The sequence below is a fragment of the Physeter macrocephalus genome, unplaced genomic scaffold (assembly GCF_002837175.3).
Source record: "Physeter macrocephalus isolate SW-GA unplaced genomic scaffold, ASM283717v5 random_113, whole genome shotgun sequence".
Classification (NCBI taxonomy): domain Eukaryota; kingdom Metazoa; phylum Chordata; class Mammalia; order Artiodactyla; family Physeteridae; genus Physeter; species Physeter macrocephalus.
In genome coordinates this window covers 78488-98606 of record NW_021145399.1, presented here as the reverse complement: position 1 = coordinate 98606, position 20119 = coordinate 78488, and the positions used below count along the sequence as shown (strand labels likewise).

Here is a 20119-nt window from a genome sequence, read left to right as displayed (position 1 = left end):
CCACGGGTGCCAGGATGGGGTGGGGGGACACCTGGCCCCACTCACTGGCACCAACAGCCCTGCCTGCCACTTTCCCAGCCACAGGCCACCCTCGGGAAGCATCAGACTCAGGGCTGCAGGCTGTGACCCAGGGGCCACTGAGGGGGATGGCGTGCGACTCAGCTGCAGCCGCCCGGGTTGGGGGCCTAGCCGCACTCCTGGCAGCAGGAATCAGAGAAGCAGTAACTGGATCTGGCGGCTGAGGGTGGAGGGCTGCGATCGGGTTGCGGCCACATGCAAGTTTTCCACCAGGCGGCTTTCTCTACCTCGGGAAAGAGCTGGGCTGGGCTGGGGAGTCTGTGCAGTGGGTCTGGGGGCCCGGAGGTGGGGGGCAAGGAGAGAGGCCAAGACGTGCAGGGGCCAGAGGGCGAGGCACAGGGCCCGAGCTGGGGCCCGGGCAGCTGCCAGCGAGGACAAGGAGGTGGTCGGCCCTGCGGCGGGTGGCGCTCTCCAGCCCTGCCGGCCCCGGGCTCTGGCCCCTGGGCAGTCCGGGAGTGGCTGAAATCCAAGCTGGGGTAACGAAAGGCTGCTGCTGTTCCTAAGCCGGCGCAGCTCTGATCCGCCCTCCCACCCGCCCTCTGCTGCCCGCTGGCCATGTAAGAGCTGCCTGGGCCCGTGACCGCTGGCCAGAGGCAGCATCCGAGCGGGCAGCAGGTCCATGACGCCGGCTGGGCCTAGGGGCCACGGGCCGACCCCGTCGAGCCAGGCCTCTGGGGGACCTCGGGGGCCGTGAGCACACAGAGAGAGCTTCCCAGGCCCCTCTCGGGGACCTCAGCCAGGCCCGAAGATGCCCACCAATGGCCTGCACCAGGTGCTGAAGATCCAGTTTGGCCTCGTCAACGATACTGACCGTTACCTGACGGCTGAGAGCTTTGGCTTCAAGGTCAACGCCTCGGCGCCCAGCCTCAAGAGGAAGCAGATGTGGGTGCTGGAGCCAGACCCAGGCCAGGGCACAGCTGTGCTGTTTCGCAGCAGCCACCTGGGCCGTTACCTGTCAGCCGAGGAGGACGGGCGCGTGGCCTGCGAGGCGGAGCGGCCGGGCCGCGACTGCCGCTTCCTGGTCCTGCCGCAGCCTGACGGGCGCTGGGTGCTGCAGTCGGAGCCGCACGGCCGCTTCTTCGGCGGCACTGAGGACCAGCTGTCCTGCTTCGCCACAGCCATCACCCCGGCTGAGCTGTGGACCGTGCACCTGGCCATCCACCCCCAGGCCCACCTGCTGAGCGTGAGCCGGCGGCGCTACGCGCACCTGTGCCCGCAGGAGGACGAGATCGCGGCGGACAGCAACACACCGTGGGGCGTGGACGCGCTCGTCACGCTCATCTTCCAGAACCGGCAGTACTGCCTCAAGTCCTGCGACAGCCGCTACCTGCGCAGCGATGGCCGCCTCGTCTGGGAGCCCGAGGCTCGCACCCGCTACACACTCGAGTTCAAGGCGGGCAAGCTGGCCTTCAAGGACTGTGACGGCCGCTACCTGGCGCCTGTGGGACCCGCAGGCACGCTCAGGGCTGGCCGCAACACACGGCCCGGCAAGGACGAGCTCTTCGACCTGGAGGAGAGTCACCCGCAGGTGGTGCTGGTGGCCGCCAACCACCGCTACGTGTCCGTGCGGCAAGGTAATGAGGGTGCGGGGCTCGTACAGCGAGTGGCCCTGCGGCTGATGGGTGGGGACGTGTGTGTGGCAGCACACGGCGTAGGTGGGTGGGCCGTGGGCCACATATGGGGTCCCTGTTGAGCCTTGGGCCCGCTGGACAGCTACTGGATGCGGGATGGGCAGCGCCCAGCTGGAGGTGGTTGAGGCCCAGGCCAGCTGCTCTGAGGGGTAGGAGGGCAGGCCCCGCCCACACTGGGCTGGCCCCCTGCCTGCCCCTCCCCTTCCCTTCCATCACCCCACTTCTGAACTTTAAAGGGATTGGGAGGCGACCAAGGGCAGGGCAAGGAGACAGCAAGAGTGGAGTGGGGAGGGGTCTTGGGGTTCCTCCAGTCCAGGGGGATGCAAGCGGCCCCTCCAGGGCCTGGACTCCTTGGTGGGGAGACACTGTCTCTACCCAACAGGTGTGGCGTGGCTCCCCCCAAGTCCTGGATCATCGGTCACCTGCTTCATGTGACCGGTGGGCCCTTCCACATGTGATCACATGCCTGTGGGGTGAACGTGGGCAGTTCCTACTTCCCCTCGAAGAAGGTGAGGTCCCAGAGTGGCCCCAAGCTGCTTGGGCTCCTGGCTCTGTGCACCCAGGAGTGGCTGGGCACACCCTGACCCGGCTCACTGCCACCACCTGGTCCAGAAGGCAAAGACCCGGCCCTGAGCACCTGGAGGGGTGGCCCAGCTGTGGCTCTAGGGGCCCCTGCCCGTAGTCCGGGTCTTTAAGTCCAGTGCAGAGCAGGGACCGGCATTCAGCAAACACCCCCAAGCACTTGGGGCATGTGGTCGTGTCCTGGGGCGTGAGGGAAGACAGACAGCCCTGGTCCTTCCCATGTCATGTCCTACTGTCTGGCCACACCGCTTTCTGGCCTGGGCCAAGGCCCATATGCTTGGCTTGTCAGTAAAAGGTGGGCAGCAGTGTGAAAAAGCTTTCTCTGTGAGTCAAAGGAGATGCTGGATACAAAGTATTTGTCCCTGTTCAGCTTGTGAGTGAGTCTTGTGGTGGTGGTAGTGGGGATGGTGGTGAAGCTGGAGGTGATGGTGGTGGTGATGGTGAGACCGGCTGTGGTAATAGAGACGGTGCTAGTGATACTGCTAGTGATGGTGGTGGTGAGGGATGGTAGTTGTACAAACCATGTTTCAATCTCTGGACCACCCTGCATCTGACCCCATCCCTTTAATGGGAAATGTCCCCCACAAAGGACCAGATTTGCCTCCCACTACACAGGCCAGAGGTACCGCACATTCGCCTCCCTGCTTTCCTTACAATAAGCCTGAGGGCATAGGACCTGGCCCCGAGATACTCGGATGTTGACTTGGCTACCAGTGATTCGAGGAAGTGGAGTGTGGCATCTCAGTGCTGCGGGAGGAGGGGAGCCGTGCCACTAGATTCCAAGGTAGCCGGAGTGGCGGCTTCTGTGGAGTGGTGGTGCCTCTATCCCTGTCATTTTGCTGGTCAGGCAGCCCCCAAACCCGTCTCCTTCCCCCTGGAGTGTTTGTGAGCACCCTGGCTTCTCCTGCCAATATTTTTCTTTTGCAGCCTCTATCAGCCAGGCTCTGCTTGTTTCTGCTATGCCGGCTGCCGGCCCTCACTGATGTGGCATTGCTGCAGGGCCGCCCAGCAGGCAGTGTTCGTTGCTGCAAGTAACAATGGCTGCAAATTGGCTTAAGCCACAAGGACACTGATTATCTCACCTAAACGGAAGTCTGGAGGCACGGGGGTGGTGGGATCCCCGGCAGGCACCATTGCCAGCTCAGTGGCATCACCAAAGTCCTCCACTCTTTCCTCTTCGAGGAACCTCTCTCCCAGGACAGCTCTGACCTCAGGCTGGTGCCCTTGTGGTCACAAGACGGCTGCTGCTGTTCCAGGCTCACGTCCAGACAGGACAAAGTCCAAAGGAAAGAGGGGCACTGGCTCTTCTGTGTCTTTGCAGGAGTAAGGAAAGTTCTCCTGTAAATGCTCCCAGACACCCCTTCTTGCTGAGACACCCACCACTTGACCAATCCCTCCTGGAACAGTGGGGTCCACACTCTTTGCGGGCAACCAGGACTCCATGGAGCCTCTCCTGCCTCAAGGTCGGGGCCCCAGGAGCAGCCGGCTGTATGAGATGGAGCCCCTAGGCTGCATCCTGTCTGGAAGGGGTGTGTGTGGGGCAATGCTGGGGACACCAACGGCTTGGCCTCAGAGATGGGGGTGGAGGTGCAGCCATAGCCTCAGACCCCTGGCCTCGTTCCCCCCTTAGTCCCTGCAGGGATGGCTCCCTCACCTCCTCAGGTCTGCTTCAGTGAGGCTGTCCCTGGCCAAAACCCACAGCATTCATGGGCACTGGATGTACCACCATTCTTACTGTCCGCCGCTCCCCATGGACCAGTGCCAGAAGGGCAAGGGCCGCTGCCGCTGTCTGTTTTTTTACTGCTGATTGCGGGCCCAGGGGCAGCTGGCGCTCACTTTGTTCAGTATTGCTGATGGGACGGTGGGATTGGCAGTGAGAATGCTGGGCCACCTTCTTTGGCTCCGAGCAATAATCTGTGTAAGAAGGGAGACACACCCCAGCCTGGGGGGCTTTGGAGGGCACAGCCATGAAGGATGACAGGTCCTGACCTCTGCAGTCTGGGCTCTACCTGCTGGGAGTAGGGCAGGACAGGATGTGGCCCTGACCCTCAGGCTCTGATGGGGGTCTGCCACACTCCCTCCTGCTCCCCTAGCTGGAGCCGCTGAAGCCCAGCCTCAGGGGACCTCTGTGATCTGCCATATCTCTTGGAGTGGCCAGTTGTGATGGAACAGGGATGTGGTTTAAGGAAAGATACTGGGGAGGCTCCACTGCCTGCTTGCTGCCCCCCACCCTGATCACGGATGACCCCTTTGTCTCCCTCCCAGGAACCGCAGGCAGAGCCCCAAGTAGCCTTGCCCTCCCTCAGGGCTCTTGGGAGACCACGCACATGAGAGTGAGGGGCTGGGGAGGTGACAGGGGTCCAATCCCTGCTCAGCACCCAGGAGCAAACCCCAGGCCCCTGCTGTGTCCTGAGCCACGGCTGGGGAAGGACAGGAACCCCACTGTGTCCATCCAGCAGCTTAGGGGAGAGTTATAAATAGAGGCTGGTGTAAGTCCTGGGTCGAGAGAGCAGGAGCAAGCAGATTACCTGACGATTAGCAGAGGCAGGGGATTTGCCGGCACGGAAGGGCCTGGTTCCTGGGGCTGCGGTGGGAGCTGGGCAAGTACCTTTAGGGAGCAGTGTGTATGGGTCCATGACGCACCCACACGGTCCTGGGGCAGAGCTCCAAATCTTCTAGTCCAGAGGGTTCTAGATGAGAGCCCCGCTGACTTCAGGGCTGCCCCAAGGGCATGCCTCCCCATCCGTCTGCTCCCCACCCCACCCAGGGCGAGGCGTGAGGGGCTTCCCATCTCCTCCCTCCAGGGGTCAATGTCTCAGCCAACCAAGACGAAGAATTGGATCATGAGACTTTCCTGATGCAAATCGACCGGGAGACAAAGAAGTGCACCTTCTATTCCAGCACCGGGGGCTACTGGACCCTGGTCACCCACGGGGGGATCCAGGCCACAGCCACACAAGTGTGAGTGCACCGTCCCCACCTCTATATGACCATCTTCACCTCCACCTCCACCATCACCACCTCCACCATCACCATCTCTACCACCACCATCACCTCCACCTCCACCATCACCATCTCTACCACCACCATCACCATCTCTACCACCACCATCACCACCACCTCCACGATCACCATCATCACCTCCACCATCACCATTATCACCTCCACCATCATCTCTATTACCACTACCGCCTGCATCACCACCTCCACCTCAACCACGGGGACCACACAGCAGCCCAGCCAGGGAAGAATGCCCACTGGGGTGAGGGACAGCTCTTAATGGTGGTGGAGGTATCAGTGGAAGGCAAGTGCCTGTCCCTCCCCCTGAGGGGGTGGTATTGGACTTGAGGGGGATGGGGAGGCCTGACCCTGAGCCCCCACATCCTGCTCCTCTGAGGGGACCTTGACCTGCCCCTTCCAGTTCTGCAAGCACCATGTTTGAGATGGAGTGGCGGGGCCGGCGGGTGGCCCTCAAGGCCAGCAATGGGCGCTATGTGTGCATGAAGAAGAATGGGCAGCTGGCGGCCATCAGCGATTTTGTGGGTGAGCACTCCCCTCATTCCCTGGGGAGACTGGGGCAGGAACCTCTGCCTGGGGACAGGGCCAGCTCGGAGACCCTGTCTCCACGAAGGCTGGCCCCTCTCCCTCCCCGTGAAGCTGCTGCTGTCCACGACAGTAGTCATACTTGCTGGTCCAGATCACTGTTCTTGACGTGGGGGAGCAGGTCCAGAGCACCCTGATCACTGCTGCACATTTGGGGAACCGGGGGCTCAACGGCCGCAGCCCCCTGGCTAAGGCCACATAAGGCAATGGCAGTGGCAGATCGAGGCACACAAGCAGGGCAGTGAGTCCGGGCCTGGAGCTCTTCCAGGAGAGCCCCGTTAAGGCCCCTCAACCCCTTTCTCGCCATCAGGTGAGGACGAGGAGTTTATCCTCAAGCTCATCAACCGGCCCATCCTCGTGCTGCGGGGCCTGGACGGCTTCGTCTGCCACCGCCGAGGCTCCAACCAGCTGGACACCAACCGCTCCGTCTACGACGTGTTCCACCTGAGCTTCAGCGATGGCGCCTACCAGATCCGAGGTGCGGGCGTGCGGGATGGGGGTGGGGCGAGCGCGAGGAGCTGGGGCCCGGAGAGAGTGGGGGGCGCCGAAGGGGATGGGGGGAGCGCGGGGCCGGGAGCGAGCCGCCCGCCGACCCCCGCTCCCCTTAACCCCCAGGCCGCGGCGGTGGGTTCTGGCACACCGGCAGCCACGGCAGCGTGTGCAGCGACGGCGAGCGCGCCGAGGACTTCCTGTTTGAGTTCCGTGAGCGTGGCCGCCTGGCCATCCGTGCCCGGAGCGGAAAGTACCTGCGCGGCGGCGCCTCGGGGCTGCTGCGCGCGGACGCAGACGCGCCGGCCGGGGTTGCGCTCTGGGAGTACTGAGTACCGCCCTCCTGTCCCCCATTAAACCGTGTCTGTGACCAGCGGCTCGCGGGTCAGTGGAGCCGCTCGGGGTAGGGAATGGTGTGCGCGGAGGGTCTGCAGGCTCGCTGTTCTCAGAGTGCTACGCAGGAGCAGTCCCTGGCCCCTCTGCCCTGGGGCTCCTGCGATGGCCGCTGGACAACTACCCCCTCCCCCCCAATCCCTCATGCCCAGAAGATCCAAGGTCGGGGCTTGTCCAGGAGGGTCCAGCTGACTGAACGTCCCACAACCCCATCCTGGACAGCCAGTCCCGGGCCTCCTCTTGTCCGCCCCCAACCTCAGGGTCTCTCCTTGGCGCACGTCCCCTCCCTAAGCCCCCCTCCCTAAGCCCGGGAGAGGGAACCCCCACTCAACTCAGCAGGACCAGGATGGGGGTGGGGAAGCCGGAAGGAGCCTCGTCCCAGGTCCCAGTAAGTCAGGTAGGTCAGAGGGTCTTTGGAGTCTCCATAGCGCACATCAATGCTCCCTTCTGCAAGGGCAGGGTCTTAGGGAATCCTGGAAGCACCTGATGGAGAAGTGACACCCACCCGTCCCAAACAGGGCTGTGTGTGGTCAGCCATGGGAGAGACGGCCCTTCTCAGCCTCTGCACCAGCCTGCTGCCACCCAGCCCCACCTAGCCTAGGAAGGGTGGATGACCAGGACAAGGCCCATGGTTCACCAATGTGCCTCCCCAAACCAGCTGGCACCCAAAACCCTTGGGTCCCCAAGGACCCCCACCTAGGGCAGTGTCTCTTATGGGCCGGGTAACCTTGGACCGTTGGAGGTGGGAGTGGGGTGGGAGGCATGCCCCCTGGGATTGGCCTGGACCTTGGGGACTGGGGTGATGGAGGGCTGGGGGTACAGTCTAGAGCCTGGAGTAGGGGGAGACCACAAACACAGGTGAGCTCACCGACCCTTCCCTTCAGCCCACAGCCCTCTCCCCACCCTGGGCAGCCCCCGCCCTTGCCTGGGGCCTGAAGCCCCACCTCGTGAGTCTGGCCAGTGTGAGGCACTTTGGGAAAGGAGGGCAGCAAGGAAGGGGTGCAGAGCTGGTTCCAGAGGAGAGTGGACACATATGGCCAGGGAGGACAGGAAGGGGTGAGGCATCCTGGGGGTGGGGAAGACCAGCAAGGACCCCTCCCGTCTCTCCCTAGGGCCCCCCTTGGCTGACTCCCTGCCTCACTGGCCTCCCCTCACCTTAGGGATGAAGAAGGGCTGGGAGTCAAATGGGCCAACACACTTCAAGGTGGGCTCCAACTGACCCTGCAAGTACCAGACGCAGGAGCCTGGCCCCGGAGGGAACAAGTGATTGTCCTGAGCTGTGGTCTGCACTGCCCCCTGGTGGCATATGGGACAGGAGGGTTGGGGGCCCATCTGCGGGGCGCTCTTGACCTGAAAGAAGCTGGCACCAGTGTTCAGGTGCTCCACAGGGTGCCAAGGAGGGGTCTCCTGTTTGCTGACCTTGGCCAGTGTACTTGGCTTCACACAATTACTGAGTGGAGCCCGCACAGCCTGGGGCAGCAGCTGGAGAGGGGAGGCAGGGAAGAGTGCTTGGGGGTCCCTTTGGGCTGGACTGGCCACTCCATCCTCCCACGTGGCACTCAGGGAGGTGACAGAAAGACAACCCTCAGAAACAGCCAGGGACAGGACTAAGGGGGTGCAGGCCCTTCGCTGGCTAGGCCACAGCTCCCCTCCAGGCTGTGTTAATGACCAGCAGAAGCTGGAGGTGGACTGCTTGCTCATCCTTGGAGAAGGCAGCTGTCACAGTGCTCCCAGAAAACTCAGGGACAGAAGGAACAGGACAGTACTGAGTGGGCTGGCCCCCCTCCCCATCCTCCCTCCCACCCTGAAGAACCCTTCAGTGTTGGGTCCATGTGGCCATCAGCCACTCTCCCAGACCCCAACTCGGAGCACCCCACCGGCCCCTCTCCCTCCATGGAGGGTGACGAGGAGGTGGCCTTGGTCCTCCTGGGCAGGGACCCTCATGGCCTGAACGGCCCTGCAGGGACCACTTCACCCCAGTGTTGAAGCTTCCTGCTGGCCTGAGGGCCCCCTAGAGGTCAGTTCAAGGCTCATCTGGGCTGTGCAGTGGCCACCAGACTTGTCGGGGGCTTGGAGCTGGGGGTGTGTCCAGGAATCCAGGTCAAAGCTGCCACCAGACTGAAGGGGGAGGGCTAAAAAACAGCCAAGGCCAAGGCAGAGCACCAGAAAGGGTCACTTTTTGAGGCGGGGTGCCTCGCAGGCCCTGCACGCACAGCAGGAAAGCACCGTGTGAAGTCAGGGGGAGAGACACCCTCCCCAAAAGCACCGGAGCCAGCCGGGGCTGCTGTCTGCCCCCAGGGACCCCTGGAAACAATGCACAGTGCTGGGCGCTGGGTGTGGCCCTGGCCGGAGGCACCAAGTTGTTGTTTTGGCCACAGGGCACCTGCAGGAACGCCCCCCTCCCCCACAGTCATTGTGTTTTGGTCACAGGGAGCAGCCTCCCACCCGGTAACGCCAGCGGCTGCAGAGAAGCGGGGCCGAGGCACCCAGAGCGAGGGGGCTGGACAGGTGTGGACAGTGGACAACGGGTCTGTGGGTGGGCGGGTGGTGCTGCCAAGAGGGGCAGTCCTGGGCTCTGGGCACCACGGTGGGAATGCGACAACCACCAAAACACACCCGCCCGAGGCTCAACCCAGAAGCCCCGCCTCTGCGGCCTCTGCAGGCCGCTAGGGCAACAATGCGCCTGCTCTGCAGTCTGGACCCCATGGCCGGGGCCCAGCTTCTGAGTGGAGGGATGTCCGTGATCCAGCCCCGACGTTCTGGGTGGGAGGCGGCCCAGCGGTGTCGAGGTTGAGCCCGGAGGCCGTGGCAGCTGCTGGAGGAAAGGAAGCAGTGATGCAGGAGGACGAGCAGGCCCCTGCCCAGCGGGGTCACGGACCGCCTCACTACCCTGACACACCTGCTAAACGAGCTGCCTCTTCTGAGCACATCCACCCAGGGGGCGCCAGGTGGCCATCTGGGGGGCCGGCTGCACTCACCCCAGACCTTCCCCAGCTGTAACCAGGCGCACAGTGCCGCCCAGGTCAGGAGCCAGGTTTTCTCCATAAAACCACGAAGGTACTGTGAGTTGTTAGAGGGACCGGAAGCAGGGACAGAGCCGGGGCGGGGTGGGGCCTACCTGGCATCACAGCAGGAGGAGGCTGGGGCTGCGGAGCTGCCTGTACACCTGCAGGAGCCTCTGGGCAGTGGCGCAGGAGCTGGCTTCGTCCTCCGTGCACAGCCGGTCCCGCAGGGTCTGCACCTCCCGCAGCAGCGTCTACAGGAAGCAATGGGCGGCAGCAGCTAGGGCCCCACCTTCCCACTGGGCACGTCAGCAGGTCCCTCTGAGGAACACCCACCACGCGCAGATCCTACTCGGACTGTGGTAGGTGGCCCAGGAAAAACACTCATCTGTGGCCTTAACGTGATGACCTCTCAGGACAGGAGGCGTGGCTGGGCTGAGGGAAGACCATGGGGACCAGGGGACAGGCGTGTCCTAGCCAATGTGGGACAGGTTGGAGGAGTGGCCGTGCCCACTCTGTCCCCACCTCACCCTTGCAACAGGAGCTCAGACCCAACTCGGTTGTGAGGACTGGGAGGCCCTGCCAAGCTGGGCAATACCCCAGTGCCTGTGTGTCCCCAGAGGAGCCCAGGCTGGCGGAAGGTTCAGGGCAAGGATCCCTTAAGGACCTCACCTCATGGTTGGCCTGGATCTGGTGGAGATACTGCAGGCGGAGGTCAGGCGGGCTGGAGCCCCGGGCAGCCTGCTCCATGACCAGCCTCTGCGGGGATACAAGGGGCACACGGCTGGAGAGGGTGCTTCTCCTGTGTGTCCCAAGGTAGCGCCTGGGGCTCCTGGCACCTGTCCTCCAGCCCGCAGAGCCAGATGGCCCTTCCCCCTCCCCGAACCATCCATTAGGCCTCCCTGCCTTGCCCCCAGTTAACCTTCACCTTGGGCAACAGGGCACACTAGCCCCAGTGTGACGATCATTTACTTGGAAGTAACTTTCTTCTCGGCCCTTTCCCCTCACTACCCACCTCCTACCGCCACCCCTTCCCCATCCTTGGCCTCAGGCCTTGGCACCGCTGTTCCTATCTTGGCCCACGAGAGGGCTGCTTCACGTCCTGCTTTCTGGAGGCAGCCTGGCCGGCTCTCAGGGCTGAACGCAAGCTTGCAGATGGACCCAGGAAGCAAGGCTCCCGCTGGCCTCTGGGGCAGAGTACTGAGAAGAGACCCCAACACCCCAAGGGGCAGGAGGAGATGCTGCCAGTGGCAGAAGCTGCACACCTGACAAGGCCCCCCAGATTCCAAGCAGCCAGGTGAATGAACGCTGGTTGTCACGAGAACACTCCCATTACACAAGCATAGTGTCAGCAGACAGAGGTCTGCAGCCCACAAGAAGATTCCCATCAAGGGAGTGTCCCCAGCATTCCACTGGGGGCTGAAGCATGCCTCCCAAATTCACACTTGGAAGCCCCAGCTCCCAGCACCCCCGGTGATTGTGTTTGGAGAGAGGGTCTTCACAAATAATCAAGTTAAAATGAGGTCACGTGGGTTGGCTTTAATCCCACAGGACTGGTGTCCTTCTAAGAAAAGATCAGGACACGGATACGCAGGGGGATGACTATGTGAGGACATAGGGAGGAGTCGGCCATCCACGCGCCCAGAAGAGAGGCCTCAGAAAGGAACCACCCTGCGGACACCTGGATCCCTGTCTCCAAAGTGAACGCACTGTGTCCCGTCTGCAGCACTTTGTTCCGGCAGCCCCAGGACACTAACTCCCCTTCTTGCTGGAAGTCTGGTCGGTACACTCCTCCCCCGGCTTCTCACTAACTGTCCACCTCTCAACTGCCACGCTCAGCTGGTCTGGAGACAGCCCGGCTTGTTTCAGGCCCGGCAAGGGCAACACGGGGCACCCTCTGGGGGAGAGAAATGCAGGGGTGGGAGCTCTGCTCTGGGGACGTGGGATTCCTGAGCCCAGGCGTGAAGCCATGGATATGCCACAGCAGAGCCGTCACAGTAGGGCCTGAGGGGGACCTCTGGTCATGGCTTGGCCCCCAGGCTCGCCTGGGTGCACTGGTAGGTCTAGAACAGCAGCCTCGGATCCCTGGCAGAGCTTGGACTGCAGGTTCTCCGACTCTTGGGGCCTGGGGTGGGGCCTAGGGACATGCACCAAGTTCCCAGGTGAGGCTGACGCAGAGTCCATGTTTAAAGAAAAGCGCAGGAATCAGTTGATAGCTGCCACCTCGGACCCCTCTGCGCAGCCGAGGCTGCACACACTCAGAACAGGCAGGAGATGGGCCACCTGACCCTGTGCCCAGCCTGCCAAGGGCACCAGCTGACAGGCTTCCCTCCGGAACACAAAGACCTCCCCTCAGATCCTGGGGTTGCAGCCCCAGCAGCCACGCATGGCAGTGAAGCAGCAGGAAGGGCCCCTGGGGCTGTGTGTATGGGAGGGGCTGGCTGCCAACTCCCACTTTCTTGGCAAAGACATGGAGGCCCAGATGAGCAGACACCTGGTCCCAGGGCCCGAGCCTGGCCTCTCCATGCAAGTGTAGAAGAAACCTCACGGTGGTCTCCAGTGGACTGTCTCCCTTTAACCACGTGTGCTCACAGGCCACTGGGAGCTACTGCCAGAAGGGTGAGCAGCAAGTCCCCCGCCCACCTCCCAACCGCCCACAGCTTACCTGCAACCCCGGGCAGGAAGCCACAGACCACCAGGGTCCTGTGTCCCCACCACCCCACAGAGACTTCCCAAGCAAGCCCATGATGACCGACAGACCTGCAAACGCCCGACGATGGCGTGGTGTGCCCTGCACATGTTGGCCAGAGAGGAGCTCTCCACCTGGATCTCCATGGCCTGGATGGGCCCTGAAGGGCACAGGTCGGTCACGGCCACCTGCAACACACAAGGAACCTCACTGGCCGTCCACAGCCCTGCCCTGCCCGAGGGCAGCGCGGCCGGCGGGAGTGTCCAAGCTGGCAGGGGCATATGAAGCCTGGGCTGCCCCTCTACGTCCCACTGTGGGCAAAGCTCAGGGGCTCCTGGGGCTGGATCTCCACACTCAACATGAATTTTCACCTGAAGCACCAGCTAGCCAAGCAACAGCAAAGCTGCTCCTTTGGAATATCTGTCCAGGAAGACCCCTCTTCCCTCAGCATCCAGATCCGTGGCACTCACTCCAGAAAAAGTGCCTGCTGTGGCCGCACCACCACGGACAGCCCACGCCCAGACCCACCCATGGCCCACACTGTGCATCTTGAGGCACTAGACAGCAGGGTCAGGGTTGCAGGTGTGAAAACAGGGAGGGGGCTGGGCAAGTGAGGTCAGCCCAGTGCCCTCCAGCCAAAGATGAAATCTGGCAAAGATGGGCGAGAGCCAGGACACAAGGCAAGACCCCAGGGGCCTAGGGACCTTAGGAAGGACACTCTCTCGGGCAGCTCTTCCTTCTGGAATCGTAGGATGCACTGGGGCACCCACCCCTCTCCGCCACCTGCAGAACCACCACCAGGCCCCAGGGACACCCAACCTTGACACTACCTAGTCTTGGCCTGACCTGAAAGGGCTGTCCAGTGGGCAGCCTCCACCCACCACCCTCAGCAAGGTGTGCCCGGCCACACGGGATGCTCCGCCAGAGCCTCCAACTCTGTAGCACGAGGGTCTGCTGGACATGACCCCGAGGCTGCCAGGAGGGTCTCGGGAAGGAAGGTTTGTGCGAGAAACGGGGCTAGAGGACTGAGCTCCACCTTGGTGTCTCAGCGGCCCCTGCACATGGGGCGTCTGTGATGGGGACCGGCAACCTGGTGGTCTAGGGGTTTAGTGGCCTGGAGTCTGGAGTCACTCGTGCTGCCCCTGGGAGTACAAGTGAGCGACCCGCTCGGGCTGGCTATGAACTCGAGCAGTACACAGGGCAGGGGCCACGCGTGGAGAGTGCTGGACAGGGCGGTACTTATGGAGACCTGGCTGGGAGCCGACGCTACCCCTGGCCCCATGAAGCCCACCCCATCACAGCCTGCCTCTCGAACTCGAATGCGTCGGAATCCTCTGGAGGGTGGGCCCCAGAATCTGATTCCTCTCGAGCAACCCAGGGACCCTACTCAGAACTGCTGCTGTCGAGGCCGATTTCCCCACAGACAGGACAGCTGACCCCTGCTTGCCTCACGGATGATGAGGTGGACATCAGTGCCATCTGGGGCCACTCCCTGGACGGAGGACAGTGCTTGGGCCCTCACGACGTCCGCGGCGGCATTCTCGGCAAGGAGCCACTGCAGGGTGGCACAACACAGGGACACGCCTGGAGGAGAGAGGTGCGGCTGTGAGGCTGATCAGATCCTGGGAGAGGGAGGAAGGGCCCCAGGTCTCAGTGAAGCCAGCTGGTGCCACCAACCTGCGTGACGGTCCCCTAAGGCGGCCCTGAGCAGCTCTGCCGACACCTTGATGGTGGCCACTGACGGGGGCAGGTACTTGGCCCGCAGGGACGCTGGTCCTGCCGGCTGGCTGACTGGCCCACAGCAAGTTCCCAGGAAGGTGTGGACGGGGTCTCTGGCAGGGCTGACTGGGCCCAGGGCCTGTGTGTGGGGTGCAGCCAGGCCGGGGAAGCGCAGGCCCTGCAGCATGTCCACTGTGTGCTCGCTCAGGGGCAGGTACACACCCTCCTGCTCAGGCAGGACGTCAGGGGTGCATTCATTCGAAGAGGGGTCCTTGAAAGGGTCCGTGAGGGCAAGGGCCCCACCCACGACCTCCCTGAGGCTGTAGAAGAGTGCACAGGACACGGTCACGGGCAGGTCAAGCGCACCGTCCTCCCCTGGGCCCAGAGGCAGCGTCACCTCACGCTGACCGCCAGGGCCGAGCTGGTCCACGGGGATGGTGTAGGTGATGGCCGAGACAGCCGAGTCCAGGTCTAAGGCCTGGGAGCTGCGGAGCACCTGGATGCACAGGGCCCAGCCCCGGTCCAGGCTGAAGCCACTGCTGTTCTCCAGCAGGCAGGTAGCTGTCAGCATGTCCTGCAGCTGCAGGCGGCTCCAGGAGGTGCTGATGGTGCAGGAGATGGGCCTAGGACCCTCCCGGCTCGACAGCAGGGCGCAGCTCACGTTCATGGCTTCGTTGAGGCAGGTCAGGGCCTTGTCACGCTGGTCAACCGCCTTCTTCAGAGAAGACACTCTGGAAACAGACATGGCTGCTGAGGGAGGGCCCACACCTCGTTCTTCCTCGAGCATCAGGTGAAGAGCCCCCACCTCAGGGGCTCCTGTCCTGCCCATGCAGTCGTCTGACCCAACCTCCTTCTCCAGCAGCAGAGGATGGGGCTGGGGCAGCCTGTACTTGGCAGCCTGGCCTCGCCCACCGGGCTCACGGAGCCTTCACCACCGTCAGGGCCACTGAGCCAGGGGTGCCCATGTGAAGCTGGCCACCCCCACCGTGCTCCCCAACGTGTTCCAAGTCGGCTCCTTTGCTCCTCTGCGGTGCCACCGTGACATCCCAGAGGATGGCAGGCACCCTAGAAATGACCCTATGACACAGGGGCTTGGCGCCCACACCTGGCCTTTAGTGCCGCCTTTGGCCAGGCAACACAACGTCTGGGGCTATCGCGGGGGCCAGAGGCAAAGTAACAGGCCTGTCCCAGACCAGAGCCACCACCCAGGACACCGCCTTCCGTGGACACCATGCCAGCCTCTGCCCGAGCCTCAGCCCACTGGTCACCTCTCAGAGACAGTGCCGATTCCAGACAGCAACTCCTTAATTTTTTGGCCAGCATTCGCTGAGGTCACTCTGGCGGGGTGAGGCGTCTCAGAGCACGGGTCCAGGCTGCAGGTCATCAGCCGGCCTTTGGCAGACAGGGCCAGGAGCTCAGCACCCCCTGCAGGTGGACACACGTGGGGCCTGGTCAACAGGCAGGGAGGGGCATGCTGCTGGGAACATGCAGCAGTTCCCGGGACTCAGATAAGTGTTGGCAGAACACCTGTGCCCAGGTGAGGAAAAGAGGGGTCTGGAGACATCCCCGAAGAGCCTGGGGTGTGTCCTGGGCTGGGCATATGCTGTGAAGGGCCCTCCCTGGGACGGGGTGTCAGCGCAGCAGAGGCGTCACCTTATACATGGACAGAACTAAAAGGAACCAGACAAGGGCCATCAAGTCAGCTGGGTGCATCCCCCCTTCAACAGCCCCCCAACCCCCAGCAAAGCTGCTCTGAGATTTCCTAAGAGAAGGAGGTGCTACACAGGCCCCAGGCCTCCTCCACTGGCCAGTCGGCTCTCACTGGGGCCTTTCTGGAAGGCTGCCGCCTCTCCTCGACATCTTTCTGTCTTCTTTCCCACTCCTGGCCTACCAGGGAGCTCCCCGGGAAACAGGCTCTATCTCCTGTGACCTGCTGGTTCTCCAAGTCCAGTACCACTAGGCCCTGAGACCCGCCCAGAGGTGTGGCTCCCCCATTCCCTGCCACATGTGTCTCTCTTTCCCTGTGGGAGAGACAGCCGTCTTTTCACTTCAAAAGCATTTCTTTCGTATCGAGTATGGTCCACGGTAGGCCTTACAATGCATTCTTGAGCTATCTTAAAGGGAATATGCGCAAGGGGGAGGGGGGCTCTTATCCCTCCCCGCTAACACTGGGCAAACATGGCTGAAACCCCCTCCAGTTCCGTCTGGGGAGAACACACACATCAGAGCTTGGCGATGCCCCCTGCCTTTGGTGCAGGGTGGACTCGTTGGAGGCCACATGGTAAGCAAGTTTCCAAAAAACATAAAGGTTTGACCTGAACCGATTTGAATTTCCATTGCACTACTGGCCATGGGAAGATGCTCTTGCCCGGGGTCACTGAGGTGCAGACCCTACCCAGGCAGAGTGGCACAGCCCCCACCCCTAAACCCACACAGAACCCCAAGACAAGAAGCATCAACCACGAGGCTATGCCAGGGGAGGGTAGGCCTGCCCAGGCAGTTTTACGGAGAACAGGAATGAGGCAGGGAGAGGAGGACGGCCAGTTCACAGGGAGGAGACATCAGAGTGGAGGCTCCACCCACCCCATGGCTTTGGTTTTTAGCTTTCAGCCGTGGCTCGTACCTTCAGGCGCCCTAGATGACACAGAGAGGGTGACGACACTGCAGACACTCAAGCTGGCTGGACACAGCAGAGAGGGCAGGCCTCCTGGGGCCCCGTCATGCTGCGTGAGGTCCCAGGGGGAGCCCTCCTGAGCCAGGTCCACTACACAGAGGTCCGAGGGGGTGCTGTGGTACACATGGCCGCCCCTGCCGCGGGCCGCACAGAGCACAGGCCCCGGGAGGCTGTACTCCCGCAGCTCTGGCACCAGATGCCCTGCCTCGTCCCACATGGCCTTAATGGCAAGTGTCCGGCCATGGTGACCGAGTGCCACCAGGCAGTCACAGTCCGCGTCCTCCACATCCTCGGACAGCGGCTCTGTCCTCAAGGCTCCAACGAAGACGACAGGCTCCTCCAGGTGATGGAGGATCTTGACAAGGGACTTCGGATCACCAGGGGCAGACCTGGAGGTGACCAGGGTCTTGAGGACCACACAGCAGAGCTGGCCATCGGGGAGACCGCAGAGGATCACGGGCGACTCCAGGAGGGAGGCATCGGATCCGAAGAGTAGCCCAAAGAGGGGCCCCTCCAGCGTGACGCCCCCAGAGCCCCACGGGTGGCCATGTGGGGCCCTGGAGCCTGGTGGTGATGCACAGCACAGCACTGGGAGGAAGCGGGGGGCTGTGGGCTCCCCCAGGCTCCCAGCTGGGGGGGTGCAGGTGGACAACTCCACCTCGCCAATCTGGCCTCCGGGCCTAGGGTCCTCCCCTGGACATGGACGCTCAAACAGCTGCACCTTCCACTGGGTGGGGCCCTGTGCCAGGGTGATGAGCACGTCATCGAGCACGGTGAAGGCATGCAGTGTGGCACCGGGGAGAACACAGGTGTCTGGGTGCACAGGGATCACAGGGGCGGGGAGCTCATCGACCTGCCCATCCTCACTGTCCTGGTCGACCCTGTCATCCTTGTCATCCCGGCTCACAGACCTTTGAGAACACAGGCAAATGTCAGTTACAGTGCTCACAAGCTCCCTTCATGACAGCCTGCCACCGACATGATGGGCCTGGGGTCTGTACAAGGAGCAATCTCAGTGACTGTTATAGCCACCAGGGAGCAGCTGGCATGCCACAGCCACAGTGCCTCCCACCTGCTCCACGGACTGCTTTGCTCCCCACCAGTCGCCCAGGGACACGTGCATAATAGGATGTACCAAGCCTTCCAGAAATGGGGTTTGGACAGAAAATTCTCATCAGTGCAGAACTGTCAGACCCCCAAGGCCTCAGCTGTGAATCACACCTGCTACCTTTTTATCTTCTAAACCAGTAGTGAATAGGTGCCCGAGTCTAGGCTCTAAGCTCTGCACTGGTACTGAGGGGTGGCAGGGGCGGGGTGGGGGGGGATGGTTTAATTCCTTTAACCACTGACTCAGGGTTCACAGAGACCCACCTCATAGGTGTGTCATGCCAGACCCACCAAGGCCCTTCAAAGCCAAAGGGGCGGCATCCTGCTCCCGGCTGCAGACTCAGCCGCTTGAACCCCGCTTACTAAGAATTCTCTGTGAGCAGGAGCCTGTTAGAGAAGGCAGGTGCTGAGGACAGGGGCCCCCAAAACTTCAGAGCTGGCCCTGAGCCCACCATTCCCACCTTGGAGGCCTGGTGAGTGCTCATTCTGAACCCAGTCCAGGGGTAAGCGGACCGTATAGGTCACAGGAGCAGTGTCTGAGAAGGGCAGGGAAGTACCAGTCAGAGACAGCGAGAAGCCCATCTGTCCGCCTCAACCCCGGAGAGACAAGTGTGGACCCGCCCAAAGCAGTGCCGTCCAGCAACCATGTCTCACCTGCTCGCCTGGTCCAAAGACAAGCAATAGATGCCGCTCCGGGCGCACAGGACGTAGAGCGCCCTGCGAAGGGCCAGGAGCTCCAGGTGCCACACCTGACCGGGAAACTTGTACACGGCCTGGACGACCGGGGAGAAGACAGAGTCAGGCCGGGCGCGTGGGGCCCAGAAGAGGCGGAGTACAAACTCCTCAAATACGCCGGGCCTTCGGTGGATTCCCGCCCGGCCCCGCCCCCTCCAGGGCCCAGGAACCCCGCTCCACTCCGCCCCGCCCTCTCCCCCGGTCCCTGGCCCCTCTCCGGCCTGCCGGGTGCTCACGATCAGCAGCCGCCCCTCCCGGTCGTAGACATAGACCAGCTCGCTTCCGGTGGACAGGAAGACCTCCGCCCCGTGGCAAAGCACGCGAGGCTTGCCCGCCGCCAGGCCCCCGAGCGGGCAGCAGAAGCCCGCCAGGTATTCGACCCGCGGCGCGAGGCCGGCCATCGTGGGGTCGCCAGGGAGCCCGACCACCGGCGGGGTCTCGGCCTCGCAGCGCCGGTGCCGGGGGCAGGGCGGGGCGCGGCGCTTTACGGCCGCCCAGGTCGCTGCGCGGCCTCCGCCGTACAGCGGCGTGGCGGGGGCGGGGCCGGAGCCGGGGGCGGGGTGGCTGCGAGTCAGGTGGTGGGGTCTCCGCGGGAGCCCGGGCCCTTGGCCCGAAGGCTACGCCGTTGAAGTAAAGCTAGTGGACACAGAACGGTTTGGCAAAGGGCCAACGTGTTTAAAGCCAAACACGGGAAGCCCATGGGCCTTGGTCTCTCCGCCGGTGCCGGGGGCAGGGCGGGGCGCGGCGCTTTACGGCCGCCCAGGTCGCTGCGCGGCCTCCGCCGTACAGCGGCGTGGCGGGGGCGGGGCCGGAGCCGGGGGCGGGGTGGCTGCGAGTCAGGTGGTGGGGTCTCCGCGGGAGCCCGGGCCCTTGGCCCGAAGGCTACGCCGTTGAAGTAAAGCTAGTGGACACAGAACGGTTTGGCAAAGGGCCAACGTGTTTAAAGCCAAACACGGGAAGCCCAAGGGCCTTGGTCTCTCCACTCGTCCGTCCTCCCCCGGGGCTCCACTGGACCCGCCCGAAGTCGCGCTTCCCTCGTGCGCCCGAGGGCCGGGCCGGCTCCGGGACCCGGGCCAGTACACTGGCTTCCCCAGGGCGGCGGCCCGTCAGAACGCGTCTCCTCCGAGCAGACGGTGCGCTCCTAAAGCGACCTTCTAGCATTTTGGGGGGGCGGTTGAATCTGCGAGTTCCAGGAGGGGGCGGGCAGCGTCAGGTCTTGCCACTTCCACAGCCGGGGGCTGGGGGGGAGGGTCTCTCGGTCTAGGGATGAGTCTCCTCCCTCTGAGCTGCTGAGCCACACCCACGCCTACCCCGTCCCCAGGACACTGCCGCGTCTGAGCTTAACATGGACATGTGTCCCTTCTTTCATGCCTGAACGAACTGTCTGTGGGTGTGTTGGTCTGAACGGACCGTGGGG

The 20119-nt window shown here is 63.1% G+C and overlaps 2 protein-coding genes across 4 annotated transcripts; one reads left to right on the top strand and one right to left on the bottom strand.

Annotated features, from left to right (window-relative positions):
- Positions 1–740: 740 nt before the first annotated feature.
- Positions 741–6994, top strand: FSCN2 (fascin actin-bundling protein 2, retinal). The gene is made up of 5 exons (XM_007125642.4): positions 741–1652; positions 5096–5252; positions 5713–5834; positions 6205–6372; positions 6510–6994. The coding sequence occupies exons 1-5, from the start codon at positions 827–829 to the stop codon at positions 6713–6715; spliced, it is 1479 nt and encodes a 492-aa protein (XP_007125704.1). The 5' UTR covers positions 741–826; the 3' UTR covers positions 6716–6994.
- A 1815-nt stretch (positions 6995–8809) lies between these two features.
- On the bottom strand, positions 8810–19171 carry FAAP100 (FA core complex associated protein 100). Of its 3 annotated transcripts, none has more exons than XM_028484053.2 (10): positions 18939–19171; positions 18622–18740; positions 16810–17771; positions 15455–15611; positions 14145–14917; positions 13915–14051; positions 12539–12655; positions 10451–10537; positions 9895–10032; positions 8810–9591 (listed from the first exon to the last, which is right to left on the bottom strand). In XM_028484053.2, exons 1-9 carry the CDS (start codon positions 19101–19103, stop codon positions 9901–9903), a joined length of 2649 nt encoding a protein of 882 aa, XP_028339854.1. In that variant the 5' UTR covers positions 19104–19171; the 3' UTR covers positions 8810–9591; positions 9895–9900. The 3 variants fall into 3 exon arrangements, with proteins under 3 accessions (XP_028339854.1, XP_028339853.1, XP_028339855.1); XM_028484052.2 differs by having other exon boundaries at positions 8810–9588; XM_028484054.2 differs by lacking the exon at positions 18939–19171 and adding an exon at positions 18232–18354 and having other exon boundaries at positions 8812–9588; positions 18622–18681.
- Between the last annotated feature and the right edge of the window lie 948 nt (positions 19172–20119).

Excerpts from the sequence above, each read along its gene's own strand:
- FSCN2 (XM_007125642.4), top strand. The coding sequence starts at position 827 with ATGCCCACCAATGGCCTGCACCAGGTGCTGAAGATCCAGTTTGGCCTC. Across the intron at positions 1,653-5,095 it reads CTACGTGTCCGTGCGGCAAG|GGGTCAATGTCTCAGCCAAC; the intron begins GTAATGAGGGTG and ends TCCTCCCTCCAG. Across the intron at positions 5,253-5,712 it reads CAGGCCACAGCCACACAAGT|TTCTGCAAGCACCATGTTTG; the intron begins GTGAGTGCACCG and ends TGCCCCTTCCAG.
- FAAP100 (XM_028484053.2), bottom strand. The coding sequence starts at position 19,103 with ATGGCCGGCCTCGCGCCGCGGGTCGAATACCTGGCGGGCTTCTGCTGC. Across the intron at positions 18,741-18,938 it reads GGGAGGGGCGGCTGCTGATC|GCCGTGTACAAGTTTCCCGG; the intron begins GTGAGCACCCGG and ends CCGGTCGTCCAG. Across the intron at positions 14,918-15,454 it reads ATCGGCACTGTCTCTGAGAG|AGTGTCTTCTCTGAAGAAGG; the intron begins GTGACCAGTGGG and ends GTCTGTTTCCAG.